The sequence below is a fragment of the Hydra vulgaris genome, chromosome 12, assembly GCF_038396675.1.
Source record: "Hydra vulgaris chromosome 12, alternate assembly HydraT2T_AEP".
Taxonomy (NCBI): Eukaryota; Metazoa; Cnidaria; class Hydrozoa; order Anthoathecata; family Hydridae; genus Hydra; species Hydra vulgaris.
Window position 1 is genome coordinate 32610064 of NC_088931.1, and position 14634 is coordinate 32624697.

General features: G+C 25.6%; 1 protein-coding gene across 1 annotated transcript in view; it reads left to right on the top strand.

Annotated features, from left to right (window-relative positions):
• Window positions 1-14634, top strand: part of LOC100213803 (H(+)/Cl(-) exchange transporter 5) — a 58598-nt gene that overhangs the window by 19188 nt on the left and 24776 nt on the right. The window contains exons 2-11 of the mRNA XM_065812955.1: window positions 3163-3513; window positions 3585-3791; window positions 4228-4308; window positions 9388-9570; window positions 9699-9788; window positions 10197-10321; window positions 11690-11843; window positions 11938-12023; window positions 12514-12638; window positions 14409-14523. Coding sequence (XP_065669027.1) covers window positions 3163-3513; window positions 3585-3791; window positions 4228-4308; window positions 9388-9570; window positions 9699-9788; window positions 10197-10321; window positions 11690-11843; window positions 11938-12023; window positions 12514-12638; window positions 14409-14523 — 1517 coding nt within the window. The remainder of the gene's footprint in view (window positions 1-3162; window positions 3514-3584; window positions 3792-4227; window positions 4309-9387; window positions 9571-9698; window positions 9789-10196; window positions 10322-11689; window positions 11844-11937; window positions 12024-12513; window positions 12639-14408; window positions 14524-14634) is intronic.

Here is a 14634-nt window from a genome sequence, read left to right on the forward strand (position 1 = left end):
TAAGTTAAGCATATTTAATGATGGAAATAGAAACTCTTAAATTTTTAAATGGGGAGGAGCTATTAATAAATAAGAATTTATTTATTAATAGCCTGTTTTTTAACAAAATTTATTTATCATCAAAAGCATAAATTGTTAACAAAATAGAACAAAGTATATATCTTTTCAACAAAATTTACTTAAAAAGCAATATTGTCATGATGAAACACATAATTTATGTGTTTCATCATGACAATATTGCTTTTTAAGTAAATCTTGTTGAAAAGATATATACTTTGTTCTATTTTGTTAACAACTTATGCTTTTAATGATAAATAAATTTTGACATGACAGTACACTTATACACTTATAAAATATAAACCCATATAACCTTAACACATATAAACACATAATAAATAACACATAAGTATAACTAAATATATAAATTAAGAAAAATATATAAATAAGAAACATTTAAAAAATACAACCTTATTTGTTTAATGACATACCTCTTAATAAATATTTAACAACTTTAAAAAAACAAACGATCAAACGACTTGGTTTTTTATATTATAAAAGCAAACAGGTTTTCTTTGCTTTCTTTAAAATAAGGTATTAAACGATCTTGTTCTTTAACATGCAGCATAAAGTTGACCATGTGAAATGCAAGGGTTTTGGAGATTAACACTAACTTTATGAAGAGTTTGACCTTTGAAAAGAGCATCGTCTTCTAGAGTCATCATTGTCTTCTAATTTTAAAAAATAAAAATTACAGATTAATATACTTTAAATACAATTGACAAAGGACTTGAATTGCGTTATTATTAAAATGCATGAATTAAATAAATTACTTGGTTTTAAAAGTTACTATACTCATTTAAAAATAACATAAAGTTTATTCTTTACTACAGAAGTCATCAAATTAAAAGGTTTTTGGTCTTATTACTGATTAGGCAGATATTAACAGATTATAAAGATTTAAGAATACATTATCGCGTGGTCAAAAGTATAAAGAGAAATATTAAAAGGCCAAGCATGCTAAATCTTGTTTATAAAACTCAGTGTAATTGTGCACAAATGAGTAACAGCAGCAGCAGGAGCAGCGTTAAGCATTAATTATAAGTGATTACAACAAAACAAGTTTGTTTTACTAATTAAGAAAAACAAATCTAGAAGTGTTATTTTCTAAATGTACATTTTGTGGAATGTCTATTTTGTTTCAATTTTTTCGTTTTTACAACATTTTATTTAACTTGTTGGTTTAGATATTTATTTAATTTTTTTGTGTCCGCGCAAAACAAACACGAGGTCAGTGGTAATAATAAAAGAAATTGTTAAAAAAGAAATTAACGCAAAACAGACTTTAGCGTAAATAAAAGAAATTAAGAGAATTAATTGAAGAAAAAAATAAACAACAAACATTTAGCCTTTTAGTTTAGTGTAAATAAATAGAGTTGCTGTTAAATAATAATAAAAAGTATATAAAATTTTTTTTTTAAGATAACATTTTAAAAATAGACTAAAAAATAAAAAAATAACTACTTCATGGGACCTAAGGACTTTGTGTACGTACACAACTTGAAATATCCATTAAAATCAATGACTGAAAATGTTGGGCACCAATAGGAATGAGTTGTACTTAGTTGCCCAACATTTTCAGTTATTGACTTTAATGAATATTTTAGGTTGTGTAGGTACACTAAGTCCATGGTCCAGGTTTTGTGCATCTTCGTGAATGCTCTTCTTTTCGCAATGTTATCAGGTTGCAATAAAGGCTTCTTCGCAGCAATTCTCCCATTCAAACCAACTTGCTGCAGGCGTTTTCTAACTGTCCTTGCTGCCAGGTGAATTTCATGGTTTTTCCCCATGTAGCTTGGAAGATCTGAAGCCGTGGCAAAATGATTGGAAAAACTCGCCCGAACCAAAAGCCGATCCTGCTTTGCGGTACTTTTATGAGGTCGTCCAACACGCTCTAAGTCTGCCACTGTACCAGTGTCTTTCTCTTTTCTGGCTGTTCTGGTAACAGTTGACAGTTCAATTTTCATTTGCTCAGCAATATCTTTGTAAGAAATGCCTTGTTTAATCATAACAATGATCTTTATCGTTGCTCAGTTGATAGCTTCTAATACATGGCATACACAATGTTCTGCAAAATTATGTGGTCATGACTTTGATAAAATTATGTGGTCATGATATATATATATATATATATATATATATATATATATATATATATATATATATATATATATATATATATATATATATATATATATATATATATACATACATACATACATATATATATATTTATATTTGCAAATAGAAACTATAGTGATAAGATAACATAGATTTCATATTTGGTTAAAAACTACCAATAATCTATAATGTAGCATGTAATACATGGAGTATTTCTTCTAACCATGTAATACATGGAGTATTTCTATCACTAATTTATGCAAAAATACATTCAGGTATGTACTAATATTTGATACCAATGATGCTCAGCGAAATCAATTTCTGAAGAAAGAAAAAAGTCAGAGATAGTCTACATCGTGAATAATTCTTAGTATTAATAGTAATAATATTTAACTTCCTCATCTGCATCCAATGAAAATCCATGACAAATTTATAAGAATCCAGATGAAATTACAGGAGATCTATCAAAAATATTATGAAAAAAAATCAAAGGACAAAAGTTATAATAAAAAAAATAAAATTGAAAAAAGCATAAAGAATTAAGATAGATTAAATGAGTACCAATTTGTAAAAGCAAAGAGTATGGTAGACTAAAATAAACGAGCTCCGATCATTTATTGTAGCCAGAAAAAGCTATAATTATAAGATTTATTTTGATCTCTAGGATTGACATTGAAGTAATTCCCATGAAAAACCATCAGGATTTTTTTAATTTGATGAATGTTACAATTTAATATTTGTCATTACATTAAATATTTGAATATAACAAATTTTTGAATGAAAAATTTAGTTAAAATTTAATTAAGATTACAGATTTAATAATATAAAATTTTTTATTGATATAAAGATTTTGTTTACTCACATATATAGATATCCATCAAGATTTTTATCATAGATATCAAGATTTTTGTAAATGGATATCCTGATATTATAAGTCCTACTGTCTGGCATTTTTTAAGATATTTATTCGATTTTAATTTTTAGGGTTTTTATGATGCTTTTTCTGGATGGCTAATTGTTTTTCTCGTTGGTATAACAACAGGCTTTGTAGGTGGTGTGATAGATATAGGCGCAGATTGGATGAATGATATAAAAGAAGGAGTTTGTAAAAATAACTTTTGGTTCAACAAAGAAACCTGCTGTTGGAGTTCAGTTGATCCATTTGGTGAAGATGGTTGCAAAGATTGGCTAACATGGTCAGAAATATTCGGAGCCAAAAATCCTTATGCCTGCAATTACTTTAGCTATGCTTTTTTTGCACTCTTATATGCATCACTTGCAGTCTTTCTTGTAAAGTTCTTTGCACCCTATGCGAGTGGCTCCGGTATTGCAGAGGTAATTTCAAAATAAGTTTGAATTTATTTTAAAATTCTGACAACACATTTTTATGCAAAACCTTCTTTTAGGTAAAAACAATTTTAGGAGGATTTGTAATTAAAGGATTTCTTGGATGGTGGACCTTGATTATTAAAAGTGTAACATTAATTTTATCCGTTTCTACTGGACTTAAATTAGGACAAGAAGGGCCAATGGTACATGTTGGTGCATGTATTGGAAACGTTATTGTAAGACTCTTTCCAAAGTATTATGGGAATGAAGCAAAGAGAAGAGAAGTAAGTATAAACAGTTTTACAAAGTTTGTTACTAAAGCAGATTTTCATATTATTTAATTTTCAAATACAGTGCTCAAAATAACTATTTAAAAATTAACATTGATTAGCTGAAGTTAAAAAATTAAAAAGTTTACGATCAAGTCATTTTTCAATAACTTAGTAATGATAAAAACTTTTTGACATTATCTAACACTACAAATTGTTGGATTTTGTTATCAGCTGTTTGTTTTAAAACATATTAGCTGTCACTCTGAATATATCTACAAATATTTTCTGTTTAATAAAAAAGCAATTAATAGAAAAGTTTAGTATTTCCTGAGCTTGTAATTTAATTCATTTATTCTATATATTTATTCATTTGTTTTTTTTAACTTTAAAATAATTACATTATGAATATAGATATAAAATAATTTATTAACTTTTCATTACTTATCAGGTTTTATCTGCAGCAGCAGCTGCAGGTGTTTCAGTTGCATTCGGTGCACCTGTGGGTGGAGTGCTTTTTAGCTTAGAAGAGGTATGAATTTTTAACAATACTTTAACAAAGTAAATTTTAAGTTTTTGTTTTTGTAACTTTGTTATACTAAACTATTCTTGCTTAAAACTTTATGAAAATTAAAAATAATAATAGACAATATTTTGAGTTCATTTTCAATCTTGAATCAGAATTATAGGTTTACAATAAGTTAAAAAAAGTTCTTTTAAATTTTCTCAAATATATTTTAATTGTATTTGCACTTATGGTACGAGGTTGTACATGAATACAGATAAAAGTAACAGTAAAGATAAGTACGATTATAAATTTACTACCTGTTTAAGGCATGGAAAGTACATTATTAATAAAAATGTACTACCTGATTAAAGCATTTAAAATGTTTATGAATAAAAAAAGTGCATAATTGTTATATACATATATACAAAGTTTAATCAAAGGATTATCTATATTTAATCATTTCTGTTTCTTTTTCAATTACAAAAGTGGCGGTTGAATATTTTTTCCTGCTGAGCCTAGAATTTGTTTAAGGTTTTATCTGCATCAGCATGGTGTTTCCTTTGCATTTGGTGCAGAGTGCTTTTTAGCTTTAAAGGATTTGTTCTGCTGGTTCTGAATATGCTACTTTTGTTACTGTCACTAAACTTTGGCGGTCTTCTAGAATAAGGCATACATTGCCTGCTCTTTAGTTTTCATTGTTTTTTGCACGCAAAGTTCATAAATATCCACTAGTTTGCTTAATTCAGCATTTGTTTTTTTGATTTGACAAATCCAACAATTTGCCACTTAGTTCTCTCTGATATAGATTTTTGATCCATTTGTACTCAAATTGAATTTTGAAATATTTCATGCTAATATTTGAAAACTTTTAGTGGTTAAAATATTGTTTTGTAAAGTTAAAATTATTTTTTTAGTTAAGCATGAGGAATAATCAATCAAAAGTTATTGTATCAATTGAAACAGTAATTAAAATGTTTAGTTATTAGGTGTCAAAAAGTATAATAAACTATTATTCTTTAATGTTGTCCATAAAAATCTATTTTATTGATATTGCAGGCTTGGTCGGGAAGCAGGAGCGATCCACTCGATTACTGACCACTGAAATAATATTTAGTTGTGAAAAACTGGTCAGGTTTTTTAGTCGTTTTGAGAACATTTTAGTTTATGTATGTTCCCATGTTTGTCTGCAAAACAATTATGAAATTTTACGTGAATTTAAAAAATTTTTGTTATATGGACATACATAAAAACATACATAAACTTGAATTTTCTCAAAACATCTTGGTGCGGAAAAATAAAAAGAATATTTGTGAAAACTAAAAACCCGCCAAATCTACAAATAAACTAATTGGTTCAAAAAATATGCTGAACTATTGGTTCAAAAAATATGCTGACTAAATGAAATAAAGTTCTAGAGTATTCTGTCAAAATGTTTTAAAAATTGTATTATTCGAGATTCGTTAAGTTTTGAGATTTCTAACATAAATTGTTTTAAGAATATATCATCAAACATACTATTATTTTAATACTACCGCTCATTCTCAGAGCCACATCTGCAAACCCGTAAATCTTTTAAACTATTATTTGTTTACAAAATTAAATGTTTTAAATGTATATTTTTTAAATTGTCAAAGTTTTGAAAGTTTACTATATATTATAGATTTTATTGGTATATTCTTATTTTTTATTTTTTTAAAGTATTTTTTATGTAAATGCAATTTTGTGTATCTGTTTTTTTATTCTAATGTAATCTTTTAAAGCAATTTTTATGTTTTATTTTGTCAACAAAAAGACTTTTAACAATAATTGTGTTTTTAATGAAATTATTAATAAGCATATTAATCTTAATTATATTAATCTTCTTATTCTGTAACTTCAGGGGTTCCTCAAGGTCTTATCCTTGGCCCTATACTCTTTTTAATTTACATTAACGATCTTCCAGATATTTTAACCTCTAAGGTGGCATTGTTTGCTGATGGGGCTCACAGTGGCTGGTGAACTTTAATACAGATAAAACTCAATTTTTTTCAGCCAATCGTTATTGCAATAGTTTAGATCTTCCTATATTTATGAACGGTGATGTACTCGATGAGTCACCTACTCTTCATTTTCTAGGACTAACTCTTACTTCCGATCTTTCTTGAAAAACATATATCAAATCAGTTGCAAAATTAGCATCTGCTAAGGTTGTATCTCTTTATTGACCTCGACACTTTCTTACTTCGGATTCTATACTCTATCACTATAAATCTTAAATCCGGCCTTGTATGGAATACTGTTGCCATATCCGCAGTGGATCTTCTAATGATGCTCTTTCTCTTTTAGGCAAGGTGCAAAAATGCATTGTAATTATAGTTGGACCTGCTCTTGCAGCCAACCTCCAACCATTATCACATCGTCATAATATTGCTTCTCTTTCTCTTTTCTACAAATACTATAATGGGCACTGCTCTAAAGAGCTAGCGTCTCTTGTGCCATCTACTAAAATTCATTCTCGTGTTACTCTTCATTCAATTAAGTCTCATCCTTTTTCTCTGACTATTCCTAAGTGCTTCAAAAACTCTTATTTGTCTAGTTTTTTTCCTCGAACGTCAGTTCTTTGGAATTTGCTTCCTTTATCTTGCTTTCCTGATTCATATAATTTGCAATCCTTTAAGTCGTCTGTCAATTGTTGTCTTGCTCTACAATCTTTATCTTTTCTCTTCCAGTAACTTCCAACTTTAATTAGTGGTTGCTTGCAGCCTTGTTGGAAGCGAAGATGTTTAAAAAAATAACCCACCCTTTTGTTCCCATCCTCCCTTGTATGAAGGACCTGAGAGTTACAGACAGTATTGTTTTGTCCTCTGGGACTTTTCAGTAATGTAATGATTTTATGATACTTAAAGTTACTTTTTTCTGTTTAAAATACTAATTAAAATTAAAAAGCCCACTCACTAAACATCATCAGCGGTATTGTGAAGCAGTTCCGCTTCCTCTTCATAAAGTATTTTTAACCTTTTTATGTGATTTCTATCTAGTTAATTAAATTTCTACAGTAACTCAATGATTTAATTATTTCATTTGTTCATTGTTTCATCTTACTAAGAAGAATTGTTTCAAATATGTTAAACTTTTCAAACTACACGAAGCATAAAATAGTTATTAAAAAAATTAACTTTTTTATTTATAAAATAATTTTATAAATAATTTAGCTTAAATATAACTAAAACTAGCGTTAGTTTTATTAGAATCTTGTTGGACTTTTTGGGGCCGGGGCTATTGTTATTTTGGAGACCTTGTTTATGTGCCACAGCATAAAAATGACTAAAAAAAGAGGTCTTCTTGACTATTGCAGGGCCTGGGGCCATAGCCCCCTTTAACCCCACCCCTTCTAAATCCAGCACTGGAAATAAGACACGAATATATAAGTAAAAATTATAGTATACTCTTTGATAAATAAAAGAACGTTTGTTTCATTAAGCAATCGTAAGATGTTACTTTATATACAAATGTTGCTTAACTTTATTAAAAAACTTATAAAAGAGCGATGTTTCTAAAATATTTGTTCTAAATGTAATTTATTTTGCTTTAAGTTTTTTCGCGGCAAAAGTTATTTTCTTTTCCTATTTTCTTTTTTTTTTTGTAATTGTCTCTCATCGGTCCAGTTAATCTTTTTTATGCTTTTTTTTTTTGTTTTTTTAAATGTTCTCAAAACGACTAAAAAATCTGGCCAGTTTTTTGCAACTAAATATTATTTCCGTGGTCAGTAATCGACAGTGATTGCTCCTGCTTCCCAACCAAGCCTGATATTGAGTAGTGTGAATATTTTTTCAGCTATATTACCAATACAAATAATATAAAATAAAATAAAACCAACAAAGATAAAGTCTATTTTTTAATGTGAGAAAAACCAACAGTTTTGTTATGAAAAACTCTTGATAAAGTTTCTGTGCATACTTTTTTATATTTCTGATTTTAATGAATTCTGTTGGGTATAGAATTTTAGTCCCGATTGGTATGGAATTGCTTGTGTAAAAATCTTTTTATATTTATAAAGTGTCACCATGATTAGTGGAAATTTGGATAATTTTAAATTAGACTTAATCAAAAACTTTATAATCAGTCTTAAAAATCTTTCAAAATATGTATAAATTATTTCAAAATATGTATAAATTATTTTTATGTGTGTTTTAGTATTTATCTGATTAGTTATTGCAATATGAAAAGGTAACTTGTACAGAAATCAAGGTAATTAGACAAGCTAAAAATTTGCTAAAATTAGTGACGAAAAAAAAAGTCGTTTTTTAAGAGACTGTAAAACTTGTTATAAAAAAGATTATTCAATTATTTCAGATTATCGATACTATAATCAGTTGAAGTAATATAAAATAGCTGACAAATTTAAGTAAATTTGCTTTGAAATATTTTTTTTCAAGTTTCATGTATTGTCAAGTATTCTAGTGTTTCTGACTATTTGTAGTGGTGTTTTCAAAAACTTTTGCTTTAATAACAAGTTAAGCTTTCTCATCTATACATGGATGAATTTGAATGAGTTCCACTAATTAAAAAGCACTGATATTTTATGTGTGTATTAATAAATAATTGTTACAGTTGTTAAGTTTTTTTTTGGAGAAAATTTATTTTAAAATTGTCCAAAATATTGGTATATATAGATATTTTTTAAATTTATTTATTAACAGAAATATGCAGGTGCAGTAGGCACAGGTAAAAATGTGCCTATAATAATCTGTAAGGTAGTTATAAGTTTCATGTAAAAACACTTGTTTTGTTTGTTTTTTCTTTTTAAATAATTTGTTAGTGATTAGTGATAATTAAGGCAAACAGTTGTCTTCTGCTTTTATATATTGATGGCAAGGGAGTACTTCCATAGCTTGATTTTGAACATTTCAGAAAATTACACATTTATTCTAAAAGCAAAAGAAATGACTTTAAGTGAAAACGGTTTGAACTGACTCTCAAACAGAAAAAAACCTTGCTAATAATATTTTTACATATGTTTATGAAAATGATAATTTTTTGAAACCATAAAGAAAAAAATTTTTAATAACTTTAAATAATATTAAACAAGACTGTATTTAAGACTTTCAATTATTTTTTGTTTAGGTTAGCTATTATTTCCCACTTAAAACACTGTGGAGAACCTTTTTATGTGCAATGATGGCTGCGTTAACTTTAGGTTACATGAATCCATATGGAAATGGTCATCTCGTTGTATTTAACATAAATTATCGTAATCCTTGGCAACTATTTGAATTAATCCCATTCATTTTAATTGGCATCTTTGGTGTATGATTTTTTAATAATTTTGCATTCAAGTTAAAAACGATTATATGCTTTGCAAAAGCATTTTGATTATGTTTATATATTAGCTTTATATTGACATTATGATAAATAATTTTTTTTTAATTTAATAGGGATGTTTTGGTGCTTTCTTTATAAAGTTTAATATAATGTGGTGCAGAATCAGAAAAACCACTAGACTAGGGCGTTATCCCATTATTGAGGTTTTTCTTTTTTTTCTTTTATATTTTTCTATTATTTTGTTTGTGCAATAGGATATGTTCTAAATAATATTTTTCATTCTATTTAATAATGTTATCACATTTTAATTTCTAAGTATATATAAGTTTATTTACTATAATATGTAATTAATTACAACTTTGTTTTGTATATATTCTTTTTAAAAATCTCTAACTCTTTATGAAGTTTAAGTAATTTATCTGTTTATGAAGTTTGTAGATAATTGAATTTATCTCTATGAAGTTTGTAGATAATTGAATTACTGAATAATGAATTACCATATAATAAATATATTAATTGGTTCAGATATTTTTTAAGTTGATGTTTACAAAATTACTTTTTGTTCATCTATTTTTTTATTAAGTTACTTATTTTGTTCATATTTTATTTAGGTCTTTGTTATTACAATTGTTACTTCTTTAATATCTTACCCTAACGAATTTACAAGAATTTCAATGAGTCGTCTTATTTCTGAGCTTTTTCAAAATTGTGGACCTGATGATACAAGTCATCTTTGGTAAATTTTTTTCTTGATTTGAATTTAGATTTTTTATAAGTATTAATAAAAAAACTTATCATGTATGAACGTCATAAAATAGCAGAAATCTTTTATATATATGAGCCCCTGATATGCATAGTGGTATAAGTCACTCATATCTAGTTTTGAGATACATTTAGTAAACATCATATCATAAATCATCAGTTAAATAAATACTGTTTTAGAGGAAGTAAATAAAAATAGCATCATTGTCGATATCATCAGACTTATACCACTCTGCCATGTAATAGAATAAACAAAATGCTAAGCATTGGTGGCAATAACTCAAAATATTGAAAAAAGTGACTCATACCACTATGCATTTCATGGGCTCATATATATATATATATATATATATATATATATATATATATATATATATATATATATATATATATATATATATATATATATATATATATATACATATATATATATATATATATATATATATATGTATGTATATATATATATGTATATATATATATATGTATATATATATATATGTATATATATATATATGTATATATATATATATATATGTATATATATATATATATGTATATATATATATATGTATATATATATATATGTATATATATATATATGCAGCATGGAAAATAAGAAATTGAAGGCAAGCAGTCAAATCAATGTTACTAAAGGAAACAATGTTTTTAATTTATAATATAATAAGACTAAGTAGTTTTAGTTCTAAATGAGTTTGAGATTGCTATTATTATTGCTGTTATAAATTATGATTAATACATGGAATCTAAAGATAACATGAGCATTATTTTTTTTCCTTGTTACAAATTCAAAGGGAGTAAGTTATAGAATCAATGTTTCTAAATTGTAATCATATGTTAAAACTCAAAACAAGGCAAACAATCTAAATTCACTGGGCAACAAAAGTTTTAAAAGATTTTGATGAAAACACATACATTCGATCATAAAGAACAAAGGCTATACAGCTGTCAGACAAACCGTATGATTTTTCAGGCTGTCAGAGTTAAAATAAATAGGCACAAGTTTTACCAAAAGAAACAAAAAATATATATGTGTTTAAAGCAGAGATTATATATTTAGCAAATTTTGGTTTGAGCTTAACATATGAAGGACTTTTGTTATGTCAAAATTTTGTTTTATTTTTTGATTGTTTTTTTGTTTGTTCTTTTTTTCTGAAAAAATTCTCCAAAGTTAAGTTTGCATTTTTAAAATAAAACTAAAAAATATGCAATTTATAGAAAAATAGACTTAAACCCATATAAGTAAGTGCACATATATGTGTGTGTTTACTTGTTGCTTCGAAGTAACTCATGATAATAGTTAATGTTTTTATTATTACAGTGATTATGTGTATATGACAAATGTAACTCAAAATGTAAACAGTGAATACTATCCGCACAGATCATTAGGACCAGGTGTCTATGAATCAATTTGGAAATTAGTTTTAGCTGTTATATTAATATCTGTTATGTCTGTACTCACTTTTGGAATTAAGGTAAGTAATAGATTTTTATTAGCAATAATATTTTCCTTTAATCTAATAATAATATTATTGCTGTAAAAAATTTAATTTTTTTATTTTCAATTAGGTACCTGCAGGATTGTTTGTTCCCAGTCTTGCTGTTGGAGCTTGTGCAGGTCGAGTTTTTGGCATTGGAATGGAAATTCTTGTAAGGTAAGTTAAAATTATTCTAGTTTTTATTAGTATATTTTTTCTTTTTTATTAGTATTTTTTTTTTATAAAATTTTGTTTCAATTTTTAACATCGATTGCTCAAACTGCTTACTAATTTTATTAAAGTTTTTAGTTTTTAAAAATTTAGTAAGTTGGTTTATCAGTATATATATATATATATATTTTTATCTCAAAAGTTTTTTTAAGTATATATAGCCAAAATTCTTTAAGTTATCAGAGCTTAGAGATCAATTTATTTATTTACTGTTTTTTTATAATTATAAATAGCTTTTTAAATATTTTATATAAATATATATTTTAATTGTTTTATTATTATTTTAACTCTAATTTTAAATAATTTTCAAATTTTCTTTTATTATAATTGATAAATTTTATTTATTATTACTGATAAATTTCTTTTTTTTATTATTTTAAAATTTCTTTTTTTATTAATAAATTTATAAATTTATTAATTCTACTTTTAATTCTAGTTCGTATCCAAATTTTTTTCTTTGGTCAAGTGTTTGCTCAAAAACCAAGAATCATTGTATTTTACCTGGTTTGTATGCAATGACTGGTGCTGCTGCAGGGCTTGGTGGGGTTACTAGAATGACTGGTGGGTTTTATAGATTTTTTTGTTTTCTTTTTTTTTAACTTAAACTTTGTTGATAAAAAGATTGTTGGCAAATATTTTTAAAAAGTTTCCATATTACACAAATTACCAACAATTAATAATCCAAAATTTTAATTTTTGATATGCTCTTTTTTAATTTTAATGTTTTAATTCTTTTTTAATGAGTCTGTAAAATGGTACTTTTCCTAAACTTAAAGATGTTTTGAGGAGTATTACTAAATTTAACGAATTGCGCAGTGGTTTTTGTTGGTCAGTTCTCATGTTTTAGTGGTTAAAGAGTTAAGAAGGGTGGTAACAACAATTAAAAATTAAAAGTACCCTACAAAAAATTTGTGACCTCTTTGTCTTGGGGAGTTCTAACAATAAAAGTAAAACAAACAAAAAAAAAGAGAAATCTAGAATTAAAAAAAAAAAGACTTTAAAGATTACCAAAGTATTTATTTAAAAATTATTATAATAATCATTTTTTATAATATTCATCTGCGTTTATTTTGCAAATAGCTGATCTAACATGAGTTGGTAAGTTGTTATTAAATATAACAGAGTGCCAGCCATAAAATAAAACCAAGTAAAAACACAAGTATTATGATATTTAAACAGTTATTAAAAATTTTTAAAAATAGAATTGATGACGAAAAGATCATGGTCATTAAAACCATATTTAGAAAAAATTTGGTTTAATATGAGAAATTGTATTTTTCATAAGTATAAATATAATTATATACTTAAATTTTAAATTAAAAAAAAATATATTCTACTTTCCAAATTGTTTACATAAGCTGCATAGTAATATAATTACATCAAAGCCTTTTAAATCATACTCCAACTTGCAAATAAAATATCTCTTCCACTTTTTTTACTGCAAATAGTTTACTCATATGGTCATTTTTTGCATCCATTTAATGATCAAATGATAAATTAGAAAATATACCCAATGAAGTGTTATTTGTTATGACTTAAAAGCTGTATTATGTTAAGATTCAAAAAAATTATTTCAAATACTTTTTTTTTTTTTTTTTTTTTTTTGTCTTTACCTAAAGTATACTTTTTGCTTTATTTTTCTTGGCCTAAGGAGCGTAATGTAGTGGAAGCCAAAATGTTTTTGCCTCAAACATAAATAATTAAAAGGGCACCAAAAAAAAAATCCTTGCTTTTTTAAAAGAGCTTGTGATATAATTTTAATTAAGCTTTCACACCTCGCATTAAGCACACAATATGAATAAGTAAATTTTAAAATACATGACTGTACAGTATTGGTTGTAGGTTTTTTGTTATTTATCAAAATACAGATATATTTTTATATAATTTACTTAAATATATGTATCAATATTTTATAATCTAACAAGAAAAGTTATGAGTTAATTAACTAAAATTTATTTTAAACAAACATTTGGAAAGCCATATTTGCCTAGAAAAATAATAAGCTTACCCTAATGTACTGTTTTAAAAACTGAAGTAACTGGTTCAAGTTTCTTAATCTTTATTAAAAAAAAATTCAAAAGTTGAAATTTAGTTTCAAAAATTTTTTTAATGTCAAATATTTTAATAATTTTTCATTTGAAACTGTTGAACATTTGTAACCTTATAAAGATTTCTAAAGATAAAGTTCTGAAGATTTGTGCTTTATTACTTACATAGGTTGTCATAAGGGTGTTTTTATGTTATTTTTTTTTATTGATAGTATTTGTTAGGTTTGTTTTTAGTTTTTAAGTTATGTATATGTTTGTAATGGTTTTTATTTTTGCTTTTTAGTCACGTTGGTTGTCATAATGTTTGAAGTCACAGGGGGTTTAACTTATATTATTCCATTTATGGTTGCTATAATGACATGTAAATGGGTCAGTGAGGCTTTTGGGCAAGATTCTGTGTATCTTTTATTGTTGCAATATAGATTAACTTTAAAAAAATTTAAAAATTTAAAAAAAGTATACACATATATATATGTATTTATATCTTACATTATATATATATATATATA